Here is an 11,695-nt window from a genome sequence, read left to right as displayed (position 1 = left end):
GGCTCCGCCGGCGCCCGAGCTGACTCGTCTCTCTCTTCTCTCGCCTGCAGGAATATTCCGATAATTCTGCCGCCGCGACTTTAACCGTGCGCAAGGCGAGAGCTCGAAACAAACATCACATCTAAATTAAAAAAAAAAAAAAAAAAAGCGGAAGAAGCGGCCGAGGCGGCGGCGGCGGGAGGAGGAGAGGAGGAGGGGCCGCGCGCGGCGGCCCGAGGCGGCGGCGGGGACGCGGGGACGCGAGGACGCGGCTTTGTGCAGGCGGGTCGCGGGGCGCCCATGGCGGAGTGCGGCCGGGGGGGCGCCGCCGGCGGGGCCCTGCCCACCTCCCCGGGCCCGGCCCTCGGCGCCAAGGGCGCCCTGAAAGCCGGAGTAGGGGAAGGCGGTGGCGGGGGAGGTCGCCTCGGCCACGGGCGGGCGCGCTATGACAGCGGCGGGGTTTCCAACGGAGACTGCAGCCTCGGCGTGTCCGGCGACGAAGCCCGGGCCAGCCCTGCCAGGGGACCCCGCGGCGTTGCGCTCGCCCCGACCCCCAGCGCGGTTGTCTGTCCCGTCCCCCGGGAGAGCAAGCCGGGCGGCCTGCCCCGCCGGAGCAGCATCATCAAGGTAGGTGGGAGAAGGGCGCTCATCGCCCACCGTCAGCCGTCCTTGGGGTCTGTTTTCCCCTCTGGGGGAGTGGTGGTGGAAGGAGGAAGCCCACTGCTAACAGGAACCACTGGAGCATGGGTGCTTGGGGTGATTGAGCAGGGATTGGATGCAAATGGTATGTGGAAAGAATGGAGAGGTGATCCCTAATGTGCAGGGGGAGCTGTGCTCAGACATCCTCAATTGAACTTGGGGCTGTCACTTCTTCCAGGATTGGTCTGGCATTAGGGCCTTGTACCTGCCTGGGTAGGGCATACTCTTAGGTGTAGCCTAGTCTGGTTAACAGACTCCCTGTAAGATTTCTATGGTATCTTAAACACAGATAGGGATTATGTGAAATGTGAGAATATTTTCTTAAAAATCCCAGGCGGCGAACAGAAGGTGAACAGAGATTATTTAATAGGTTTCTTCTGATCTGTATATAGTTAGTTGCCTCTTACAAATGTTTACACTTCGAGGGTGCAAAATCTCCCAATCTCCGGTCACTGTCACAAAGAAAAATAGACGACTTCTGAACATAAATGCAGATTTCCGCTTTCTTAGGCTCGAAAGCTCTGAGAGATTACAGTTCCACATGATTTAATCTTTTTCCTTGCTGCAGTAGGCAGGCCTCAAGTTCTGTGGAAGTTCTTTTGGGCAGTTTGCTTGGTTTTGCTTGCACAGTGTTAGCGGAAGAAAGCCAGCGATTGTTTTGAGCATGTTAAACTCAAGAAGTAATATTAGGAACTCCCGAGTTTGTGTTGGTTTCATTCTAATGTTACATTTTGGTCCGCTATGTAAAAATATTTCTTGTGACGTGAAGTGCAAAAAAAACAAAAAGTTGATGAGCTAAGAAGAGCAGAGCCTTAGGCAAGGCCAACTCATTCTCAAGTTTGGAGCAAATGAAAACATTGCTTTCTGAAAATCAACGAGTTATCAGGACAGGGAGCAGCAAAGCAAATTGACAGGCTGCACCCACCCTTCCTGTGGCTGATAACTGGTGGGAGAGAGGGCAGAACGTGCCACAGTGAAGAGAGCTGGCGGTGGTAGTATCTGAAATTTTATTGGACCTAGAGAAATCGTCCAAGTACTGTGAAAATGTCTGATGGTGTTATCAACTTATGCAGTCATCTAGTGAAATATACCATCTTGCTGCTCTATGTAAGAGGCAGTTGTGAAACTGCATTTCGCTTTGTCATCTGTTTGCACAGTTTATGTCTGGGCAAGGACACAATTTGAAGGGCTTGGAGATCAAGTGTATTAACTACCTGCAGCACACACTTAGAGATAAACTAAGGAAAGTAAAGTGTTTTTTTGCTGCATACATAGCTTTTAGTGACTTACGTTTTCTTTTACTCTGTGGCTTATGTTTCCATGGAAGTTGCTTTCAACTGTGCATGTTAATCCTATTGACAGAGTTATGTGACATTTCTGTTTTTATTTGTCATAAAATATTTGTGGTGATTTTGCATTTTGGTGTTAGTAAAATTTGAGGTGAAAATTCCAGAGAAGATACCAGCCTACCTAATTTTAACCCCTTTCTTTTAATTGTTTTGAGAACTTTTTGCATTAAAAAAAAATCAAACTTTGTTAGTGAGATTCATAGTGTAACTTACTGAATTACAAAAACGTTTGTTTTAATTTTACATTAATGGGCGATAAGCAAGAAGGATGATTTGTTAGTATTTCTGATATATGGAATTGGGAACTTGTCAGTAGATAATCATTTCTTCATTGAAGGCTCTAGAAGCACATGGGGGAAATGATTAATTGTTCAAAAATCACTGATTTTAGAAATGATATTGATACTTATGTTGAATTCTGAAACTTTCGAAAATATTTTGTCATTTTTCTTCTTTGTAAAGAAGGCATTTGGCTTCTTATTCACCAGTGTACCCCTAGATACAAAGTGCCAGGAACGTAGTAGCAGCTCAGTAAATTGCTTATTGAATGAATGGAGAAAGTACATATTTTCTCTGAGTTCTGTTAATTTATAAAATAATTGTTTTTGGATTTACCAGTGTCATAGTTTGTTCATTGTATTGTACCTTCAAAGAAGGCTTGACATACTCCTTTTTCTTGCCTCTATTTTCACTTTGCATTTTCTTAAACTTTTGAAAATTATGGAAGTAGTGTTGAAAGTTGATCAAGACTGGGTTATAGGAAAGAGAGGATGCTATATTTAAATAGGTAACTACTTGGTATATTTCGCCTTGAATTGGTGCCTTGGAGCATCAAGATTTTTGGACTGTATTGTGGTATTTTCTGAAGATAACTGCCAGCATCAGGACAGTATCCTAATAGAAAACAAAGTCTTTAACATCAAATTTCATAAAACAATGAAAACTGCACAGATAGTTTTGTCATGTGAATGGCAGAAATTACCTTTCACTTTTGTTTTTTTTAAAGAAAGAGAATAAAAAGCTAAAGCCCACGTGGAAAAGCGGTAGTGACATCTTTCCATGGTTTCCTTCTTTTTTTTTTTTTTAATATAAGGGATGAATGCAGTCAGGTGGTCTCTGAGTAGAGGCAGGAGTAGATTAGTAAGCAAGGTGGTAATTGGGGACTGGAGGGAATAGCAGGGAGTGAATGCTACCTGGGGAACTAAGGCCAGTATATATGGGGTCGTATTAGTTGAAATGTTGGGCTTCTGAACTGTGCTTCTCTCCTAGCTTCCATCTTCATTACAGTCTTGACAGCCCTCTTTGATGGAGATCCTTAAATCAGAGGGAGAAATAATGGCCTATATGTGATATAAGGTGGGCAAAGAAAGGGGACTGTTGCTAAAGTGCAGGGCATATGCAGGAATACACTGTAGGCTGACCCAAATCTTATTCCTCCTTTAAAATAATTGATTTGGTACTGCATCTGTTTTGTAAATGTGGTGTTGAGTAAGAAATTGTTGTAAAACCATATTTTCTGCCAAAATAGATGCACAGATCTATACTAAAAGAGCTCCTTGGTTATGTTAACAGTGTTGATTAAAATTCAGAGTGAGCAGCCTTATAGAACCTTTTACAAATACCTTGAGATGATAAATAAATCATGGAAATCATCACCAGACTTTTCTACTTTTCTTTAGCTTATTGAAAATAACGGTAGACTTTTGAGATTATTTACAAAGGCCCATTACTGGATTTTAGAGAAGAAGTCATTATGTTTGTCATCTTAAGTAATCTAGTAAATGAAAACATCACTTTCATTTTCTCTTTCCATAATTTATTTCATCACTCTATTCAATATAATCTATGCTTTATTTTGAAACAGTTAATTTGGTTAATTGTTCAGATGGCATCCATTATTTGCAAATAGCTCAATCCTTGAATTCAAGAGCTTGGTCTAAAAATATAAAGTAGCATTTTAGGCCTTAGATTTCTGTTTAAGTTTAGAAAGAAATGAAGTTAAAATGTCTATTGCTGTGGATGATTTATTTTAGTCAGAACTAGTTAAATACTTTGGTTGATACTGTAAAAAATGAGGTATGATTTACATACAGTAAAATTCACACTGGTTTGTGTCCAGTTCTGTGAACTTTGACCAATACATTCAGTCATATAATCACCACCATCATGAAGATATAGGGCACTAACATCACCTCAGAAATCTCCTCCAGGTCTCTTTGTGGCCCTCATCCCCAGACAATGGCAACCATTGATCTTTGGTTCTTTTTTAATCAGTAGGAAATTCAGCCATTGCATTATTTTGGTATTTAGAAGCAATAACAGTAGCCAACATTTGTTAAACACTCACTACATACAAAACATGTGAAAAGTGCTTACCGTAATTCTCTGACTTGGTGCTGTGCTAACCACAGAGACAGGAGGAAATCAGAGTTCAGAGAGGTTAACCCCGTGCCCCAGGTGCTGGAGCTACTTGTTGTATCCTGCTTGGGTATGGCTGTACTCCATTGCTTCCTTACATTGCAGTGGCAGTTTGAATTTTCTGTGTAGTCAAGGCAGCATCAGTGACTTGGGACATCAGATTTGATTGTCCTCTTTAAATGTAGGAGATATTGGAAGAAGGAAAAGAATCTCTGTTTCTGCTGGTGGAAGAAGTTGGCAGATAATATAGCCAGGCAGCTGTTTAGTCACCTGTTGTGGCTGCTTGACCAGGGCTTGCAGCTTCACAGGGACCAACAGTCTGACCTTGCCCAAGGTGGCAGCCCTTATTTTTCTTAATGTGATTATTGCCATTATCATGGTATCTTGTTGCGTAGAAGAAACACTTTTACTATCTTTATACTAATATGTTTACCTATGTCTTGACACTGAGCTCTCCAACATGGACAACAAGCAGCCTTTTCACATCTTTATAGACATTTAAATGAAATAAAAGTTTTATATGTGTCTTGGCCCATGGTTTAAATAAACTAGGCTCCTTGCAGACAGAAGTTGGGCTGTATTTACCAGTTCTTCACAGATAACAAACACTCAGTAACCATTTTTTAATTGGATCTTAAAAATAATATATGCATTTGACTTTACACATTTTTTTTTTTTTGAATGGGGGGAAACAAAGATACCACATGCCCAGCAAATCTGTGGGCACATCATAAGTAATTAAACAGGCAGTAGCTGGATAGCAAAGTGAATTTGTCTGGATAGATAGCCTGGATCATTTAGGTCAGAAACATCTAATGGCCAATCAGCAACTCCCTAGTTTACTTTGTGCTAATACATTTTAGACCACACAAGATAACTGTTGAAAGACCAAAGCATAGTTGCTTGTTTTAGCCTGCTCAAAGAGCTTCTGTCACAATTCAGTTTAGGTTTTCAAAAGCACAATATGTTAATTTTCATACCCTAAAATCTACTTGCTCCCTATGGCTTTCCTCCTTCTCCATTTTCCAGCCTCCCCCAAATGGTTGTATTTAATTTGCATTGTTTTTCACCAAATCCAAATAGGCAACTAACAGGAAATTGTTTGTTTTGTTAATTGCTGATTTCGGCCACTTAAGTTATTTTCTTAGAATGCTCCATCCCAGAATCTGTTCACTTCCTTTTATAGTTCTTTGTGCTCTGCAAGGAGCCTAAACTAGTATGTCACTTACTTTCTTCTTTAATGCTTAAGTTACCCAGGCTTCAATATTCAACAAAATAGGGCAACATTATTTACAGCCTAAATGCAGATATAAATGAAGTGTGAGCATTTATAGTTTTTCTTCATACTTTATGCTTATGTGTTCAAGAATAGATGCTTTCTTCCTTCTTAATACTAAGTTTTGGATGCCAGTTATTTACTTATCTACCAGACTTCTGGATTAGTTTAACTTCTTTTCTGTTCTGTATTGGTGGGATTCAAATATTTTTACCAGTGGTCCACAGGATCTGCGACTGTTATGTTTATAAACTGCCTGTCCAGCTTTTTTCTACTGGTAAGAATGGTAAATCGAGAGGGTTGTGCTTAGCATGAGTGTCATTTGTGACTCAAACTGAAGTCAGAGCCACTAGAGCCAGCCACTATTCTTGGTATCAGAATAATTCCGTAGCTTTAGGGTGCCCAAAGTGTATAACTCATTGCATTGAGCTTCAGCAACAATTACGTGAATGGTCCAGACTTCTGGCAGGACACTTGTACCCACCAATTCCAGAATGGCAAACCAGGGCAGGTTTTTAGGCCCTCTTACCACTAGCACTTGGTCCCATTACTGGGGTAATTAGGTAAAATGTGTTTTAGCTAGTAATCTCAGCTGGACTGCATCCTGGGGTCGGGGGCTGCCCCCAGGCCATGTGTTGCATATCTGGATTATTCAGGAGGCAGAATAGTGGTGGGAACGATAGAAAGTCTGTAGTTAGGGGCTTGGATTAGATCCTGGCTTCCCCGATTTCTTTCTTTATGGCCTTGGGCAAGATACTGAAGTCTGTATGTCTAGTTACTCCATCTCTAAAACAGGTAGAATAAAACCTCCTCTCATAGTATTGTTGTGAAGATTAAAAAAGATGATGTGTGAGCAGTGTGTGACACTTAATAAGCATTAGTGTGTTTTTCTGATTTTTAGTTTCTGTTATTTAGAGTTATCCTGAGATGAGCAGACTCCTTTAGAGAGATGAGCAGACTAACATGGCCATGCTTGTTTTGGAAGTTTTGTCTTTTGAAATATGCAGAATGTGCCTAGGGAAATTTCTCAGACATGTTCCATAGATGCTCTCAAGAATTGTTTTGGTGCCTTTCTAAATCTGATACCTCAGTACAGCTGCGCACACATGTAAATAGCCCCAACGATGAAATCAGAGGGTATTGAACATACAGTTTCATTGTGCCAAGCACCAACTGTCTTGCTTTGCCCAGGACAATCCAGATTTACATCTTTTGCTGTGACAAGATTATTAATAGTGCCTCCTTTAATTCTCAAAGACATCTCATCTTGGGCGATAAATAATATGGTCATACTTGTAATCTTTTCACAAACTGCCTTACAACCTATGCTGGAGCGCCATGAGGTTCCCCTCTGTGCCTAAACTTAGCCTTTATGGTGACGCCTCTCTTTCCTCAGGTTTCCTTCTCTGTTAGTCATCTTTAAGGTTTTCCTCAGTTAACCACTTCCCAGTTAGAATGAATTATTTCTCTGCCTTCTAGCCACCACTCTCCCTGTATCTCAGAGGTACAGTCCTTCTGCCTCTTAGGCAACTACATCTTATTCATCCTGAATTTATGAAAACACCTAGTTTAATGTCTTGTGAAAAGTATGTGTTTAAGTATATATTTGTTGAATAAATGTGTGAATGGATAAATAAGGGACAAGAATGAGTCTTAGGAGTTGGACGAAGATGTTACTTAGACTTAACTCCAACTGGTTTTGATTAGAATATAAAAGTCAGTGGGATGTGTGCTTCAAAGGAGAAGTGTATTCATGTACATAATTTTGAAAACAAAGGAAATACCTTCATTTAAAGTTGAATCTAGGAATTTAGTTGATTCTGTAACTGTTCTGTAAGATGTTAATATAAATGATCTCTCCCTTTTGTGCCCTGAAACAAGAATAGGCCTTTGAAATTTTCTTTTGATTTATATTCTGCTGTCAGAGTTTACAAAGGATGGCAAGAGAGCATTATTGTCTGCTAAGGGATTTAATCTCTTTTCTGGTATTTGGTTTCTTTAAGTGATACCTGTAGTTTTTGCTCAGTTTTTGTTTATTTTTGAGGAACTAAATTACTTAAACTTAATTGTCATTAATATTGGCTAGTCACATGGTATTCATTGGAAGTGCTATGAAATTAATAATTAGAAAGAAAATACATAAGGAATCTGGAGTACTGATAGAGTTGTAGGAGTGTGATCTCTAATCCCTCAGTATGTTTTGTCATGTAATGGTAGAAATTCTGCCCTTTGTTGCAGTGCAAGGATTGGGTGAAGAAGAGATGCTAGGAGATGCTTTGTATGCATTATCTCATGCAAGTCTCACCAGAACCTGCAAGGAGACATTATCATTCTCCTTACAGACAAGGAAACCCATTCTACAAGGTTTGGGAATTTCCAAGCAAGGTTAGAGGCAAAGCCAGCTGCAGACCAGGTTTGACTGTCCATGTTTTGAACTGCTCCATCACCCTCTCCCACTCCATCCTCTGGATTACTTTGATTTTTTCTTTCTTCTACTTGCCCAAGCCATTTTGACTTCTTGATCTTAGCAGTTTCTACCAGTACTAAAATAGACAACTAATATTTAATGAGAAAAGTTTGGCTTTTTGTGGCCGAATCTTGCGATGAAACCAGTGTGTACCTAACCAACATGAAGCCATAGCCATAGTCCTGTCCATCATACCTCAAGTTTCTGTCGGATCCACAAACCAAGACCTTGTCCTTTTCCTCTCTACTCTCCTTTGATGGATTAGAAATTCTTTTAGGAGGGTCAGTTTCCATTTTTGTTTCTTTTTTAACAAAAAGTTGATTTATAGTTCTATGCATTTTAGGGTCCTGGAAGGTAATGCAGGTAACAATTAGGAACAGTTTGTTTTTTAGGTGGGCTTCTTATAGTATCTATTCCAATTATTGTTTTGGAATTGTCAACTAATTATAGAATTTTAGAATACAGTGATACAACATATTACTGTGTAGTCAATACTCAGTATATTTTTGGAGTGTGCTAAATGTACTGATTTGGATATTGCAGATATTAACATCCCAGAAACCAAGCAGCTGGGTTTTAAAGTGATTAATAATGGAGATTCATGAGATTTTCACAGCGGAAAGAGATCATGTAAAATTCTTTTGTAGTTAGAGATACACAAGGCCATACTGATTAGTACATTTAGCTCCTGGCTATGGTTGAATTCATTTATTTGCATATCAGCATAACAGAATTGGAAAAATTTGTTATGTAATACTGCAGTATGTGAGTATTAATAGAACAAGATGTGGTCTTCTAGACAAAAAAAAATAGACAGCTATTTTTTGTGAATTTGTTTTTTGCTATAGATAGCTGCATGTGTACACATGCTATACTTGTGTATGCATATACCCTGAAGACTGTTTATAAATAGTACAGATTAAGAGCAAACCAAATAATGTAGTGGTAGGTTGACACAAATCCTGTGTCTCTCTCAGAGACTGATGGACTGATGGGTAGCAGGCGTATGCTCTTTAAATTGAAAATGCCCAGGAGTGGGTAGGCTGTTTCCTATGAGCATTGCTGATGAAGGCTCTGTTGCTTTTGACCAATTAGTGTGGTCATAGAGGGTTAAGTGACCTCATTTGCAGCTACCATCAGAATTACAAGCCATGTGACTCTCTCCATATGGTTTCTTGCTGCCTTTTATTTTTTATTCTAAACTCTGATATTCTGTAGGCATAGTAAATGTATTTTTTCAAGTCATTTATATGGTTTAATGTTTATTATTGAAGAAAATAAAGGATATTGCTTAGATTTTTATTTCTGTCAATCCATGCTAATATATTATATTAAATGCCAATATGGTTATTCAGATGTTTTCATATTGAAGCCTATAGAATTCCTGTTGAAATACTGGTTTTGAGAATGTCTTCATCTGTGGAGTATTTGATGATTTGTTGAAAGAGATCTGTATGCTCTTTCAAAGCTTTCCCTGGTTTATGTATATTTCCAGAAATAATTTTCTATACATTAAAAATATTATTAGCGGTAGAATTATTGTATCATAGGACATGTGTATATTCAGCTTTAGTAGATACTATTAAGTGATTTTCCTAACTGGTCCAGCCAATTTACACACCTATCAGGTTATATGAATGCTAGGTGCTCTGAATGCACATATTTGGTATTATCAGTGTTTCTTTGTCTTTTTGCTTTTTGATTGTAACTATTGTGATGGTTATGTAATGGTACTTTACTGTGGCTTTTTGGCTGAATTTCTCTCATGGCTAATGATGTTGAGTACCTTTTTATATGTTTCTTGGCCATTTGGATATTCTTTTTTATGAAAATGCCTGTTCCAAGTCTTTTGCCCATTTAAAAAGTCAGATTGTTGTTATTAAAAAAAAAAAAATGGTGGGTAGGACTTAATTTACATTTTCTGAGTGTGTGTTTTGTGATATATGTATATTCAAGTTGTTTATATGGTTTAATGTTTATTATTGAAGAAAATAAAGCATATTGCTTAAATTTTTATTTCTATCCATGCTAATAACTTATATTAAATGCTTATATAATTATTCAGATGATATATATGTTTTGTGATATATATATCGCAAAAGACATTTTCAACATGTATAGATATGTTGAAAATGCCTTCTCCTAGTATGTGAGTTGCCTTTTCACTGTCTTAAAGGGTATATTTTAATGAATAACAATTCTTAATTTCAGAGAAGTTCAGTTTATCGATATTTTTCTTTATGGTTATTGTTTTTGTGTCCTTTTTCAGAAATGTTTACTTAGCCTAATTCTATGAAGATAGTCATTTATTTAACCACTAGAGTCTTATTGTTCTATTTTTCATGTTTAGATCTGGATTTTATTTTGTGTGTGTGGTATGAGGTAGGGTTAAAGATTTTCTTTCCATATAAATACCCAATTAATTCAGTACCATTTATTTGAAAATAGAATCTCTTTCCCACTGCACTGCATTGGTCCTTGGTCCTAGATAAAGTGGCCATTTATGTGTGGGTCTGTTTTTGGAGTCTATTTTGTTATATACACATAAAGTCCTTATGTACTTACCACACTGTCTTTCTGGCTAGGTATATACCTAACAGAAGTTACTCCATATGTATATTGAAAGACATTTCCAAGAGTCCTTAAAGCAGCATTAATTCTAACAGTCCCAAATTGGAAGCAACAACTCAAATGCGTATCTTATAAAATAGCGTATCATACAGTGGCATCCTATGAGGAAAAGGAATAAAGAAGAACACAAACAGCAGATGACTGCCCCGTGCACTGATTGAGTCTCCCAAGCATAATGTTAAGGGAAAGAAACCAGCCACAAAAGAATATATGTTTTTGATTATACTTATATAAAGTTCAAAAGCAGCTGAACTAATTTGGAGTGGTAGAAGTTATAATAGTGGTTACACTTGGGAATAATAATTAATGGGGAAGCAAGGGACCTACTGGGTACCGGTGATGTCTGGTTTCTGCATCTGGTTGGTGATTCCAAATGTAGGTTCACTTTGGAAAAATCCATTAAGTTTTACACTTAGGATTTTTTTCTGGAAGTCTGTCATACTGCAACAAATTAAGTTTATTCAAACAATTAAATTGTGAGCATTAATCAAACTCAGATACCAATTGGTTACTTCCTCCTCCTGCACTATTTAGGGCCGTGCCTTTTACAGTTTTCTGCTGTCTGTGGATCAGCATGTGAAACGTTTCTGCTGCTGTAGACACTTGTACATGGTGAGACCTGCTAAAGCCCTGCGCTGGTTGATGGCCTGGAGAGGGGGTGGGTGGAGAGAGGGGCAACTTGCTGGAAGAACCTGAGGACTGGATCTTCCTTGGAATATATTGAAATCACCAAAGTAGCTGGGCCTGGGTGGAAAGTTGGCACAGTAGTGAAGAGTGTGTTGGTCACTGCAGTCGTCTTATACTGCAGGTGTGATTGCTTGGAGTTTTTATGATTTGTTTAGTGTAGTTTTGAGCTTCAGGTGCATTCGAAAGTTT

At 38.7% G+C, this 11,695-nt stretch overlaps 1 protein-coding gene across 2 annotated transcripts in view; it reads left to right on the top strand.

The window, feature by feature from the left end:
• The first annotated feature begins 200 nt into the window (after window positions 1-200).
• Window positions 201-11,695, top strand: part of PLCL2 (phospholipase C like 2) — a 215,686-nt gene continuing 204,191 nt past the window's right edge. Inside the window, exon 1 of one of the 2 annotated variants that reach the window (XM_010377148.2) lies at window positions 201-606. In XM_010377148.2, the coding sequence (XP_010375450.1) occupies window positions 280-606 (327 nt within the window). In that variant the 5' untranslated portion in view covers window positions 201-279. The remainder of the gene's footprint in view (window positions 607-11,695) is intronic. The other variant, XM_030933444.1, reaches the window with a different exon arrangement.

The sequence above is a fragment of the Rhinopithecus roxellana genome, chromosome 1 (assembly GCF_007565055.1).
Source record: "Rhinopithecus roxellana isolate Shanxi Qingling chromosome 1, ASM756505v1, whole genome shotgun sequence".
In the NCBI taxonomy this organism is placed as follows: domain Eukaryota; kingdom Metazoa; phylum Chordata; class Mammalia; order Primates; family Cercopithecidae; genus Rhinopithecus; species Rhinopithecus roxellana.
Note: the sequence above shows the minus strand (reverse complement) of the source record. Positions and strands in the feature narration are given on the sequence as shown.